Raw genomic sequence first — 15,589 nt, 5'->3', positions numbered from 1 at the left:
GGTAATTCACATGGTTTACATAACCATCACTAAACTGGTTTTATAACCAGGACTGTTCATGGTTTTTTCAGAGCATTTAAAAATCATCTTTTACTCTATTCCAATAGTTTGTATGAGAAGTACAAACTTCTCCCACTCAGCCTAATCACTCAATTTAGGTTTCAATTACAGCTATTTTAACACCAAATCTAACTACTTCCCCACTGACCATGCAACTGCTACAGTAACTAATACAATTATTCTGTGTATTTGGATGTATTTGATTTACTTTTATTATTTACTTATTTACTAAGCATGACCAGTCCATACTTAAGCATTTTGCAGGCTTATCTTTATCAAGCAGGGAGTAAGGGAAAAGAAGGGCAGGGAATCACTGCTACCACAGCACAATGAAAACAAAAGAAAAGGTTTTCTCTACCAGAGTAGCACTACTCTGTTTGAGAGACTTACTGTAGGCTATAATAGAAAGAACCCTTTCTGGTGTGTGCTGTCTCTCCCTAGGCAATTTGCCAGTAATGCACTACCAGCAAATCTTTTTAAGGAGAGACAAGTCCTTAGTAGGAATTCCCCACAGGAACAAGCCTGCAACTCCGAACACGGAAAAAACATTTCCTTTCAAATTGGAATGATTAAGTACATCTTTCTATAAGGCCTTCTGCTTTGGACAACTGAGAAGCTCTCTTTTGCAATTAAAAAAAAAAAGTTTTTGTAGCATCATTAACTGAAACTTTTAACACAAAGTTGTGGATCTTCTTCTCATACCCCTGTACTCCAAAGAAACATTTTAATTTGGGCTGAAGTAGTCAGATCTTCATGACACATAGAATAGAGAAGAACAAGGACTTGACTGTATTACTCCTAAACCTCTACAAACCCAAATGACCTTTCTACCAGTTGGAAATTGCCAGTCATTTTGGTCACATCCTTCTTTCAGCAATGTCCCTCTTCCTAAGCCAGAGGGTGAAATAAAATTTGTTTCATTCACGACTAGAAATGGACTTGACCCATTGAATTATGTTTATCAAGACTACTGGTGTAATGCAGAACAGATAGAATAAGCCTAGGAACTTACTGCAGGATAAAGTGGGAGTAAAACATTAAAAACTCCAAATTTTCATCTATTTTGCAGAGGTGTTCATTACACCATAAAGGAAAAAAGTTTTTTGAATACAACATTGGCACCGATAAAAGTCAAAGCAATCCATAATTAGCTAATGCATACTACTGGAAATTTTGGGTTGTCAGTGATATAAAAAAATTAAAATATGCAGATAGGTCTGAATAGTACATTACAATTTTTTTAATAATCCCCTTACAGAAGTCTCATCTATTAAGAAATTCTTGCAGTTGTGCAAAGGTTACTTACTACCCCTGCTGTCTCACCTAATAACCAAACAGCTTTACTATGAAAGATAAGGCAGGTTGCTCTAGCAGTTAAAGAGTTATTTCATGGCTTTTTGAATGAGAAAATCTATGTCAGGGTAATGAATATACATTAAAAAGAGCAGAAAAGAATGATCATTTGCATAAGCATGTAGACACAAAACTGATCCAAACCTCTTCATTTTCAAACCTGCATGAAAAATGACAGCTCCTAACATTTGTGGATTTTTTTTTTTTTTCAAAATTAAACTAATTTTCTCACAGGCTCCTCCTGACTATTTACACACAGAACTGTGAATACATTTCACTGACTGAAATTTATACACAACATAAGATTCCTGTAGTATATCAGAAAGAAATACATCCTGTATTTTTGAATCTTTTTTCAGAATAAACTTAATGACATTTTCTCTGAAAACAAATTCTAGTGCCTTTAGTGCAGGCATGCAGGTGTTTGGCTAAATATACACAAATCATTGTAAAGTCTCCATTATGTTTTCCCTGCACACAAAGGGAAGTATTTTCAGAGTCCAAATTATCTTGCATCTTTCCTTAAAAGTTTACCTAGGTGACTTTTATGCCAGCTAGACATTTGGGGAAAGCATTAGCTAAGAACTCAGAGGTAGAAAAACATCAGAAATACAATATCAAAAAGTTACTTAGGAAAATTTTCTGAGGGGATGAGACCAAAGCCTCAAAGACCACTGAGCTGAAAAAGTAAACACCAAGACAGTAGACATACATTGAAACCTTTCTAAAATACAACATAGAACATCTAGCAATTAAAGAAAAAAATTAGAATTATTTACTAAATGTGGTTTAAATTACTAAAATTCTACAACAACGTTTTCAGATAATCTACATCTAGAGGACAATTAGATGCAAGGTAAAAAACCAACAATATCTTTTCAATGGATGGATTAATTAGTCATGTGGTCTTAGAACTGAATGAGTCAGAGTTGCTAATGAGATAAGGACAGGAAGCCTGACACCTCTAAGTCAAGAGTTCAACCGGTTCTTCTCAGAGTACTCTCCTGCTGTGCCCTAGATTGAAGGCACAACACTGGATTTCCTACTGCTGAAGAGACTGAAAGATCCACGTAAAGCTACTTACAGAGGAAATCTTTGCCTGAAAGTAGGACACAAACATTACCTTTCTGTAGCAGTGTCCCCCACTATGGCTCTCCCAGCCCCAACTGCCTGGGACAAAGACACATCCAGGACCTGACCTGCTCTGCAAGCACAGGCTGGAGAGGCCACCTTTTAACACAGAACCTCACTCAGAGGGTTCCCCACTGACAGTGGCAGCCAGACACAAGGCTGAAGAATCCTGCTATCAGGGGCATAGAGTCTTTAACATTAGGTTCCAGCCCTTTATGCATAAGGGGTAAGTTCTCTTTTCACATGACTTCACAATTGCCAATTTGCTGTAATTTATACAACTAAGTCTCCCAAAATGCACAGGCTGTCAAACTTCTCAAGTAGAACAGTGTCACCACTGAAAACCTTCAGGGTCTAGTCACAAGAGCTGCAGTACACACCAAGGAGACTCAACTCAAACTTCAGGGGCATAGCTTTCATCAAGTCTGTATGGATGGATGCCACCTTATTGATCACATTTACTTGTTGGAAAAAAAGGAAAGAAAAAGGAATAACCAACAATGTCTTGATCACAGTCAAAATCCAGATTTGTATTGTGCCAGTCTGCCTGCATATGGTAAAATAAGAAGCCCAGTGCCAGTCAGGCTGATGGGAAAGGCAGCAGGAGGCAAAGCACAGGAGAACAGAACATGATACAGCAGGATGATACCAGAAAGAAAAATTGAGGTGGGAAAGCGAGATAGAGCAAATCATTCTGCACCAAAGGACAAACAGAAGAGTAAACACAGAGGGAAGACAGAGGGTAGAGACAAAAGATAATAGGAAAGAAATGAGTGAGAAGTTAAAGACAAAAGACATGAAGGGAAATAACATACCACAGATGGGGGGGAGGAGAGGGGAAGGAAAATACAGCAGAAACAGAAGAAAGATATATACAGGAAACCCTTTCTGACAGAAACTGCTTCTTATCAAGTTCAGACAAGAAACACTTCCAAAAGGAGAGCTGAATCAAGCATGGAAAGTTCAGATCAGCTGAAACTTCCAAAGAAACTACATTAAAATATGAAGTAGTGAGCTAATGAGGACTCTGTCCCAAAGCATAGTGCCTCTGCTCTGCTGTAAGAGAAAAATAACGTCTCTGGTTCAATACTAGTTTCACCCATTTAGTTGCAGAAGAACTGGGCCCACTTGTGTAAGTACCTTCACTGATTAGGGACCTAATCGTTAGTGAAGTAGAATTCAGAATCAAGTTCAGTAACTGTTTTTAAAGTTCATCAGTCTGTACTGCACCACACAGAACACAAACCCACTACTCCATTCAAAATACAGAAAAGAAAATCCCTTCCTCCTGCCTCTCCTGGAACACACCAGAGACACATCAAGGTGTTTTAGACAAAAGATTAGATAAAACTGAGAATATTTGGACTGTAACAATTGGCAAGTGGTCAAGCTGAATTTAATCTACACTTTTGCTTCATTTGAATGCATTGTTTTGTATCACCCACAACTCTTCAGAGAGAACAAGTATGACCAGGAATGCCCTGAGCAAGAAGATTGCTGTAGTGCACCTTCTGCTCTCAGAGAATGGCAAAGAGGCAAAACAGAAATCAGAGTTTCTCTACTCAGACAAAAAGACATGCAAAAAAAAATGATAATGAAAAGGACTCCTATCCTACATCATCTGTGGTTACCACCCTCTTAATTTAGTCACCAATATAAGGAAAAAAAACTTCTCACTTCCCTAAATTACCATCATTATCTTATAGCATGCAGCTGGCTCCATCACAAAAACATCAGTAATGACAACTCATAGATCAGCAAAGACCAACACAGAAAGACAGTTGTACCATCCTTACACTTGGCTTGCACTGTCAGTAGTCTATAAACTGTCTACTGTTCTAAAAACAAGCTGTGGAACCCTCTCACAGATCTTTATCTTAAGATAATTAGGAGCAAAAACTGACTCACTTTCAAGAATGATACCCAAGATACCGCTTATTATTAAGAAACACATAAATATGCATACATTTGATTTGCTATTTCTCTGAAGACACACAGACGTGTTTCTTAAAACATTTGTTCTATTTTTTGTTACTCTGTGATACAATTTATTTTGCCATTACTACTGCAACATACAGCTGTGTTGGTCAGACACCACATGTTGAAACCTTAATGACAAAGCAAGGCCAGGGCTCACTCACAGCTCAACCAGCAGCTGGGTGGTTGACACACAGTCAGTGTTTCACTGCCTCAGTCACAGGCGAAGACAGACTCGGAAATCGCATCTCCAATTTCTCTTACAAGTCTTGCAAATTCCGTCATACAAAAGCTGCCTTCCAACATCCCACCACAGAGAGGACTGAACATCTGCTCTGCACATGCATCCTTGCATTGTGGTTGCCACTGCAGACTTCCCAGAGCCATAAGGAATGAACACTTCACCTGCTCGAATGCCCCCATATGCAAAGAGCCTTCTCACTAGCCCAAGAAAAACTGGAAAGTTTCCATTCCTAGTTCCCACTCAAGTGTTCCACTGGTTTTTGCTCTCTTGTACTACTGCTTCCTCTTTCCATGGCTGATTACAAATTATGTATATTTTGTATTCACAGGCAAACCCTACATGCATAAATACTTCATTTTTCTGTTTACAAATGAAAAAAAAATATGAGCCAGTTCAGCCAGCTGATGGAAAGCAATTAATCTATTCAGTTCAATGAAGCAACATTGATTTATTCCCTGAGAACCAAGCCCTAGATATAACATCCATATGCAAACTAAAATGTATGAAGATGAACTTGAATTAAAGCCAGAGTAGAGTAGTCTCCTAGTAAGATCAAACTGGAAGCGTAAGGCTCAGGAAAGACACGTGTCTACGTGCAGGGGGCTAAAATCCTACCAAACCTTTAAGATTCAATGGTGATTTTTAAGATTTGCTCTGTTCTTTAGACCTACATCGCAAAAAGATCTGAACACTATTAACAGATTAATCTCTACTTCCACTGTAAGACAGCCCTCTTTCTCAAACACATACATCAAGCACCAGGAAATGCTCCAGCACATTCCCAAACAAGCCTGAAGATTTCTAACTCAGCTCTTCTATAATATTCCCTCACAGCACACTTGAATCTACACTAACAAACAAATGGGTCTACACTAGGGAAATGGTCAGTGAGGAGGGAGAGACATGAATCTAGATTGCTGGTTAATGTATTTCATAATAGAGAACCTTTGTTGTAAGAAAAACCAATGCTGCTCATTCCAGAACTATTTATTGTATTAGATGGAGCACACAGGATATATCTGTGTGTTCCCTTACTGGACTTAACTCTACTCCAGCACTCAAAAACACCTTGTCAGTATAAACTATTTGAGCAAACACAGCGGAACAACTCAACTTCAGTATAAACAGGATGCAAATTTAAGTGACAATCTGAGATAACTAAAGTGGCCAAGTGAACACTGGTCATGTTCAAGAACCCTTCTATTTAAAATGAGTAAGGATTAAGGACCTTTTATTAGCAAGAAAAAAAACCCCACAGAATTTTATTTTTGCTTAGGGTAAGATGGTCACAGTAGATAAAAAAAAACAAAAAACCACCAGGGATGAAGATGTCTATTTTGTTCTAAATACTAGCACATTGTAGACCTGAAATTGGGTCAGGAATACCAGATATGAACCTAAAAAATGTAGTGCTAAAAGCATTTTTTCAAAATGATTAGCCTCTGACACAAGTAACTGCTTTACCCTTTTCATGTAATGCTTTATGAAATTAGTTATTAGAGGATCTCTTGGTGGATTGACAGTTATGGAGATTTGTGCCCTGAATTCCTCGGGGGGGGGGGGGGGGGGTGGGGAAAGAAAATAAGCAGGTGTGTATGGAGGGGGGGAACAGATAAAGACTGTTGGTTGGCTTGATACACAGCTGCATAACTCCTTCTTTACATTGACCTGAATTATTCTGCCTTTCATCAGCAATTTGTATTGCCCATATTTGCTTTATCTTGATAAACAAAAAGAATACATGAAATGGGTCATACATACAGAAGAATTTCAGGAAAACAAACAAGCATCCAAACACCACAAATTATGCAAAGGTGTTCATAATACAAAAGACCTCATATCAACCCTAATTTTCCAGGTAAATTAATCCAAAATTACCCACTTCCTGGTATCCAATTCTTTATTTCATGACCCCCCTCTCCTCTCCAAAAAAAGTCACATGCAGGTTTTGAGTGCACAGGACCATTGAACTCCACTATTTCAAGATGGAGTTTATTATAAACAATTAAATTACTGCAATGTAATTCAATATTACCCTTGAGTGTGACAGCCTTTATAAGTTTTAGTAGAGAATCTAGAAAAATTAGTTTCCATTATATATTTTCAAGAACAACACTAATACACTATTTTCAATGGAAGAAATACAACTCCAGACACATTTACTGCAGTACCATCCCTTCTTTAAAGATCACTTATATCAGCAGTGACTGCTCTGAAAACTCACACTGATGTTCCTATCACTTTAAAATACATGAATGTACAATTTCCCACCATCCTCTCATTAAAAACTAAAATATCAAGCAAAATACACAGCCAAACACCACCATTAAAAACTGAAACCAGACTAGACAACACACTAGGAAAGGCAGCAAATCCTCAGAAGATCTGAAACAAGTGTCAGCAACAATAACAGCTAGTAAATAAATTTAATCAATATAAGGAATAAAAACACAAATTAAAGGTTTTATACCACACAAATATACACATGCACACAGCATAATATTAATGTACATTTCCCTCCAAAGGATTTCACTGCTGAAAAAACTCATTTTACATAAGGGAGCACAGCCTAATACTGGAGGAAAAAAAACCAGAGCAATTCCATATACATTTTGTAGTACCACTATATACCAATTTTTTTAACTGAAAGTACCTCTACTTAATGCAGTCTCAAATACTAGCAGCTAATCACAACCACCAAATTGAAAGCATAGCAAACAAACACAAAATTAAAATTCAAGAGTACTTACCAAATTATGATTAGTTGAATTAGAATCATCTTCTGGGAATGGGATGTAAACAGCTAAGGCCACACAATTGGCAAAAATAGACAGTAGTATAAATATGTCAAATGGTCTGGAAAATCTTGTTAAGGAATTCATGAATTGTGAGTATCTACAAACTTTTAAGTCTAGTTCTCCTTTCAGTATCAACAATTGTAAAACAAGTCTTACTTTTAAGGCAATCTTTTGACTGATAACTATGACAAACACTTCATCACCTTTAGTTATAGCACTATATATACCATATGATTTTCCATCACAATGATCTTCCAACGTCCTCTTCCTTTTGAAAAGAGTGAAAACTATTACTCATGCTGCCACAGAGCACTTTATATTAAATTCCAAAGATGAATATAATCATCCACTCTTAAATCAATATGTGGGTCATCATGATGGGCAAGGAATAATCATGGAGCTGTTCTGTCCTCAGATACTTACAAAGGTCTCATTAATATTAAATAGAAATATGTTTGCCCAAAGGAGGAAAATAATTTGGGATATAGTTCACAGCAGGATATGAGAAAGAGTTCCAGAAAACCACAACTATTCCCCTGTATGAGCCCTGAGAAGCTGTACAGTCAAGGCAGGGAAATTCTGAGCCCCTTCATGTCTGCAACAGCTGGATTTCTGAATAATTTTGCTTTGGCCAGGACAGATCAAAGTTTATGTGAGTAAAATGAAGAATAGGACAACATGACTGGCTTGGTAGCCATGCATGAGGAGAGGCTTCAGGCTTTCACACTGACAACACCAAGAACTGCAGCTATGCTTTTTATCCTGTATCTGGATGACAGCAGTAGAAACCTGGAGATATATTTTTTCTTCTGGAGACAAAAACTTTCTTAAAATTCATGCCTATGAAGTTCACCCTTCAGTTTATCATTAGTTCTCCTTTCTCCCAAAGTATTCATTGTTTTCTTTTAACTACAAACGTGGAAGCACCCAGATGAACCTGTTTGTGGAATTTTGGAAAGGAAGTACTTTGGACCTCAGCTATGATTTTTTGCATCCTTTCCTATATTTGATGCACAACTTCCTGATATGTTTCCACAAGAGGTCCATAAAAGACTGGGGGAAGATTTGCTAAATTTTCTTTGTTGGCCTATAAAAAGTTTGTCACCTTAAGGGCCAAGTTTACATCTACAAAGCCTGTCAACATCAACAGCTGCTATACTGTGTACAAAATAAAGTTACAACACACATCTTAACACTCAGCATTTTCCAAACTGAAATGAGCAATTGATACCAGCACAAGACTGACAACCTTGTTTTATGATGTGGTGCTACTGGGACAAATTCTCGCTGAGTTATTCCACTCTAAATCCATAGTAATTTCATTTACCTGACCTTAGCCAAGGAGAGGCCAATTTACTGAAATTACTTGGACTTCTACCAGTTTAAATGAAAGAAGAATCCATTTCACTATCTTTAATTTACAATTGAATTCTGTTCAAAGAATTGAAAAACAAAACCCTATAAATGAGTAACAGCTCTTATTGCCAGGTTGGTTGTTCTGTTTATAGTAACAAAATGAGTTTTACCTCAGTAATCTACTCTCTTGAACAGCTGTTTCCCATTACAGGGATGTTGCCATGGCTAATAGGCTAACATTTTCTCCTGGTACCTTGGCAAAACTATTTTCTATTTCAAACCTCTTCTTGATAATTAAATAACACACCAAATCAACATGCTCTCAGTTCTGCCAGAGAAATCCACATATTTCCACATCACAACCACTGAACTAAAGAAAAAGCAACCCTTCTCAGCATAGAGGTTATCACGAATACAGGCCACTATCTCTGATCTCCTCTCTAGATGCACCACGCTTCCAAATATGTTTGGAGGTAGACATATGTTGTAAAAGCTCAGAAGATCAATATATTTCCGACACTTGTGTGTACTTAGAGTGATTTCTCGGCTTAAGTAAAAATCTTCCCTACATTTAGTACCTGGAAAAACAATCTCGTTATAAAGATTTCTATATCTGACCCATTTGCCCTAATGGCAATACACCAAACTGCAACATGGAAGACACAGGTTTGACATCTCCAGTAATCTCCCAGTTAACACTGCTAGGTACACTCATAGCCATTCAACCTTGTTTAAGGGTGAAAAATGCAACACAGATTTGCTGGAATATAACCTAAGCTTGAAAATGTTCCGCCATCTCCTCTCAAGGAAAAAAAGGAAAAAAAAAGAACAGCTTAGAGGTTTTCTCTGACTCTGAGCTACTCAAGTCAGTAAAATGATGTTGTGTCTTTATGACACAAGAGGCCATCTTTAACAGTAATTGAAGCAAAATTGACTACCATCAACACCGACAGTTACCCACACATGCAAGTGAACTACTGTGTTAGTTGTAATGTTCTAAGAGATGCTGTAAAAAAAAAATCCCCTCAATACATTCAGAAAACATAAGAGAATTATAAAAAAACTAAAATGCAGCAAAGGATACTTCCATTCTACTAGACTAATGCAGGCTCTTCGTATTGGGTTGTTGAGGGATAAACAGAAAAGGGCACGGGGTGGCCGACTATTAGATGTATTACCCTGTTTTTTGCTCTTGGCATATTGCTGGCGTTTTCTTTGGGACAGAGATCCTACAGGCTGGGCTGTGGTGGTACTCATGTTTTGGGCAGCCTTTGCTTGTCTAGCAGCATCGATTGCAGCTTGCCAAGATAGAACAGTTTGCTTGGACGGTGCTGAACTGTTTGACTGAATAGCTGGTCCGTCACCAGGGAGAGGAATTCTGGTGCTACTTGCATAGTTCACCTCTGTGGGACAAGAGAAAAAAGTACTTGGTTATAATTTTTTACGCTAGAATGGGTCCCAATATTTCTGACTTGCCTCTTGACAGTGTGATGCTTCCACTGGACACACAGGTATAGACATATGCACACACTGGTGCTGTGGTAGATGCGACCGTGCTCAGGAATCAGTATTATAACTTCAAGTTTAATGTAAGCATCAAGACACAAGTACTACACTTCTTATTTTGGTTCTACAACTTAACACTTCTTTTCCTAACTGGATGGTAGCTTTTCTGCCCTCGTGGGTTTTTTTCCAGGAAAACATACCTACTCCTGAAGAACAACTTGGCTGTAGCACCTAAGCATTTACTACTATCTCAATTCATTTTGGTCAAAAAGAGTAGTTGCTTAAATTTCTTACACATTGTTCAATTAAGACCAACCAGCAAGGAGGGGTGGGGTGTGTGGGGGGGAAGTCCTGTGAGCAAGTTAAATCTTGCCTTGTTTTGCATTCTTAAAGAAAAATGCGTGGATGCCTCCCACAAGCAAAAAATCCAACGTTGTCTGTGCTGAACATGTTCGTAAAGCTCTGCTATCTTTCACACTAGAAAATTACAAACGTGAACCCACTGTTAAAGGACAGAGTTTGGTTTTGCTTTTTCACAAGGATTTTAAAAATAAACTGCACCTTCCAAACAATAATCGAGTCCTCTTTATGCAGATGACAGCAAAGAGGCAAAACACCACCTCCTCGCAAGGATCCTTCCTCGCGAGCTCTTTGACTAGCGCAACAGTCTACTCCTACATGCACCTGTAGGAAGGAGAGGCTCCTGAGTGAGATTCAAAACTTGAAGATGCCTGGGTGGGGGAAAAAAAATGGAGGAACGGCACAATATACGTGCCGGGAATCCGGGCTGGCAGGCGGGATGACTGTGAAACGGATCTACCCGGGCAGGGGAGGAAAACAGCTCCCAGGTGACCGCTGCTCGTCGAGGAGAGGAGAGGCACGGGAGACACAGTCCTCCTGCTCTAGACGGGGGGAACGAACCACGGAAGCGCCGGGAAGGCGCGTGGATGCGGCCGAGGCCGGCCCGTCCCCCGCTCCGGGGGCGAGGGGAGGCGGGAGCCATAAGATGGCTCCCCGGGATGGCGGCGGGGAGTGGGGGGGTCACGGCGGGGCGCCCACGGAGCTGCCGCGGGGAGCGGCACCGGCGCGGCGAGCGCTGGCCAGCGGCGAGCGGCGGCGCATCAACAGCTGGGTGACACGGGGGCAGAGCCACCGCGGGGGCAAAGGTGGGAAATCTACCTCCAGCATCTTCCCAAAGCATCCCTTCTACCCTCCTCCCCCTTTTTTTCTTTTTCCAGATATAAAAGCAATGGCACAGCCATCTCCCCCGCCTTCCGCCTGCCCTTTGGGATGCCATGAAACGTGGCTCGGCGCAAATAAACCGCCCACCTGCCCATCTATCTATACATCCAGCGTCTTTTTCAAGGGATGCTCGAAAGGGAAACAAAGCCCGGGTGCTTGCGTTTTCCTCGGGGGCAACACAAACTTGCGGCTGATTGAGGAGGGAGGAATCATTTATAAACAACAGCGGGGGCTGTGGCAGCGCCGGAGCCCGTCGGCGGAGCGGATTAGCGCCGCGGAGCCGCGCGTCTCGCCCCCGTGCGCCCCGCCGGGCAGGGGCCGAGCGCATCGCACCCGCTGCCCTGCCCTCGGACCCCGCTGCCCTCCCGCCCGGCGCGGGGCAACCCCCGGGAGCCGCATCCCCGGGCAGGTTCGTCCACAATTACACAAGTGAGAGGCAAGCGCAGACCCAGCGGTGTCCTCTCCCGGCTGGTATTAATGGCCCCAGGACAAGAGACAGGCGCGCATAAATCCACTCGCACGTTGGTCACACGCCGAGGGCAGCACCTTATCCCGCCTTCTCCTCGTCCTCTGCCCTTCCCGGTCCCTCCTCGAACACGGCCGCTCATTCCTTTCCCATCCCAAACCTACTCCATCCTCAACCCCTTCCCTAATCCCCCCCAATCCCCGACTTCCAAATCCCTCATAAATCCTCCCCCGCCCCCTCCCTCCCTTCAGCCCCAAGCACGCCGCTGCCCTTGGTGGGCGCCCCGGCTCTTACCTTCTGGGTGCTGCTCGGGCTGCTGCTGCTGGTGCATTTTTCTCACTTTCTCCAGCGTGTGAGAGGAAAACGAAAAAAAAAAACAAAAAAGGGCAGAGACGCCCCCCAACCCCACCCCGAGCCAGGTGCGCGCTGCCCCTGCGCCACCCGCTACCCGACCCCCATGGTAGTGACTAGAGACGTGCGAGGGGCGGCTGCTGCTCCTCCTCCTCCTGCCGCTGCTGCTTCGCCGCTGCCAAATCCCTCAGAGTTTGGGCCAACATGACACTCACATCCGGGTGACACGGGATCTCTCCATCCCTAGCAACCCGGCTGCTGCCGCCGCCGCCGCCGCCTGCTCCTCGGTCCCCCTCCTGCCGCTGCTGCCTTGCTCCCCGGTCCCCCTCCTCCTGCCGCCGCCCGCTCCGCCTCGGTCCCCCCTCCTCCTGCCGCTGCTGCCGCCGCCCGCCCGCTCGCGGTCCCCCTCCTCCTGCCGCCGCGGGGTTTAACTCCCTCGCTGCTGCCGCCGCCACCTGCTGCTGCTGCTGCCGCTCGGCGGGGCCGGGCGGGGGCGCGGAGCCGCTCTCGGGCCGCCCGCAGCTCCGGCACCGCAAATAGACCCGCGCCCGCCGCCGCCGCCTTAACCCGCTCGCCGCCGGCCGCGCTCCCGCCGCGCTCCCCCGTCCAGGGCAGGTGCGGGAGGAGCTCCCGCGGCACCGGCTCCCTTTCCCCGCTCTGAACAGCTCACGGCTCACCTGCCCGCCCCCTCTGCCCTCACCTCCGGGGAAACCCCCCAGTTACCCATCCCAATCCCGAGCTCTCCGCTGACCTGTTGAAATGCCGTCATTCTGACTCCAAGCTAACGCCGAGGTTTTCAAGGTTTACCCAGATAAATCATGTGGCTTTGAAATGAATGAATTCTGGCGTTACTTTTCATTGCAGAGCCCTCAAACATTCGTTTAAGGTTTTGTCTCGTTAGTGCTGAAACTACCCCAGAAGTGCCGTGTATCGATGCACGTGGCTGAGGGGCCGTGAGGTGCTACTGCAAAGGAGGAAACTCGGGACAGCCGCCTTCAGTTATAGCAAAGCAGTGTTTCAATCACTACAAAAGTAATCAATGAAATACAATAAGAATTGTAGACATACAAATTCAAAACATAACTGATGCTCCAAAATTACAGTTTGTTTTCTCTGCAATGAACTTTTTCCCATATTTTTAAATACTATTGCATAATTAATTTTTAAACAAGCCACAATCACAGTCAAAGGATTTGAACTTTTATCTTTGACAAAGGTAGTATTTTGTTAAGAAAACATCTCAGTGAAACCATTTCTACCATCCCTTTCCTTATTCATGTCCCTATCCGCTCTTTGAGCCATACTTCATCCACAACTATCTCCCTCTAATTAATAATAAATAACATGTAGAGACAGTAATTAGAAGTAGAGCAATAAAACCTTAATACCGCTGATATTCTCCAGGGACCCAGGGAAGAATGCCCAGCCTCCAGCTTTAGAAGAAGCTCTCTGTTAGGTGGAGCCTATCCCTTTTGGCTTTACCTTTGTCAATTAAAGGATTAAAAAAAAAAAAAAAATTAACAACAACGCTGATTTGAAAAACAACCGTGCACAGAGAGATCCCTCACTAACACTTCTTGACCTGCAGTTCAGTGCTTCCTCTTTTATAACCTTCTGACCTGCTGGGCTCAGATGTTGCAGGTTTGGTTTGATTGGGAAGGCACCACATCCTGTTCACAGGTGTCAGTACAGAGCAGCTGTTTCCAGATTAAATAGTCTACTACGTACTTGAGCACTTGCCTCAAATGTCCACAAAAGTACTTCTTTTCTCAACAGTCAGATATTTAGGTGTCAAAAATGCTTGGTAGATTTTCAAAAGTGTCTAAATCAAGACTAGTTGCCTAACAACCACTGCAGGCACTGAAGGAGGCACCTAATGTGCTCAGCACGCAGTACCTTGGCAAAGCTGGAGTCCAGCATCCAAATAATTTTTTTTAAATGAGGCTTGTGAACTTAAGCACTGTTGAGAAAATTATGTCTAATCAGGCCTGGATTTAACACAAGCAAAAAAGCATCCCACAGAAAAGGGCTGCTCCCCTTGCAAATGTTTCCATAAATTTCCTGGATTTTGGCCTCTCTAAAATCTGTTTTCTAACCCCCAATCCTTACAATGGACCACAGCAATATGTACTTGCAATATGTATTGAAATATGCTGTACACAGCAACGTGTATTTGGAAGCTACCAAATATTCCTCAAAACCAAACTTCATAAGCCTCTCAATAAAACCATGAAACAGAGAAAAAAATTATTCATGGTTTGTCCAAACCAACAGCATATGGTTGTGCATATTTCAAAAGCTAACTCTCCTTTTATCGCTAGTTCAAATTCCCTACAATATTTTCAAAATCATAATTAGAGTTAAAAAAGAAAGTCCTTTTAGAAAGTTTGGAGAAAGTATTTGAGAACACTGATAGTCTTTAGTCACAAAAGTGCTACTTACTGAAGCCATCAATTCTCCTCTGAACAGCTGTTTTCCCTTCTTCTAAAAACTTGTGTCTAATTATTTTGCTAAAATTGTATCAATTTTCTGTCACTTTGACATCACTCATTCCTGAATGAAATAGCCAGCATCCTGCGGATGTTTTAGAATGTATCCCAGCTACCACAATAAGTGGTGACATTTTGAATGAAAACAACCATTCCTCAGAGAAGAAACAAATATGAATGTCCCCATCTGTCATACTTCTATACCACATTCAGTGTATGTCCCTTATATGTTATAGAAAGGTAGAGCAGGGAGAACATCCATTTAATATTATCATACGTTTGTTGCAGATTTGCTACTAAATTATTATCATTTCCTTCTCAATAACATTTATTGCTTCTCAGGGATTTATTCCCTGTAAGGAAAAGAGGCGGCCAAAGAAACAGCCTCTAATGGAAATCATGGGAGCAGAGCCCAGTAGGAATTTCAGGGCGCTGTGCAGAAGGATAAACCAAAACTTCAGCCACGATGAACTTGTGGAGTGGAGCACAGCAATCCTGTGCAGTGGATCATCGCAGGAAGAAAGAATAAATCCAATTGCAATGCATGTGGGAGGAACTTACGTAACAAATACGTAATTTTATAAAAAATGGGAAGCTACAGAACCAGCCTAGTCCT

At 42.0% G+C, this 15,589-nt stretch overlaps 1 protein-coding gene across 12 annotated transcripts in view; it reads right to left on the bottom strand.

Moving 5' to 3' along the window:
• The window catches only part of CACNA1D (calcium voltage-gated channel subunit alpha1 D), a 173,098-nt gene extending 160,276 nt beyond the window's left edge, over nucleotides 1–12,822 (bottom strand). For all 12 annotated transcript variants that reach the window (XM_027640415.1, XM_027640418.1, XM_027640426.1 and 9 more), the window contains exons 1-3: nucleotides 12,428–12,822; nucleotides 10,004–10,322; nucleotides 7,516–7,621 (exon numbers count right to left, since the gene is read on the bottom strand). In XM_027640415.1, the coding sequence (XP_027496216.1) occupies nucleotides 7,516–7,621; nucleotides 10,004–10,322; nucleotides 12,428–12,464 (462 nt within the window). In that variant the 5' untranslated portion in view covers nucleotides 12,465–12,822. The remainder of the gene's footprint in view (nucleotides 1–7,515; nucleotides 7,622–10,003; nucleotides 10,323–12,427) is intronic.
• Nucleotides 12,823–15,589: the final 2,767 nt, after the last annotated feature.

Source organism: Corapipo altera, unplaced genomic scaffold (assembly GCF_003945725.1).
Source record: "Corapipo altera isolate COAL_440 unplaced genomic scaffold, ASM394572v1 55, whole genome shotgun sequence".
Classification (NCBI taxonomy): domain Eukaryota; kingdom Metazoa; phylum Chordata; class Aves; order Passeriformes; family Pipridae; genus Corapipo; species Corapipo altera.
This window is presented reverse-complemented; position numbering and strand designations above follow the sequence as displayed.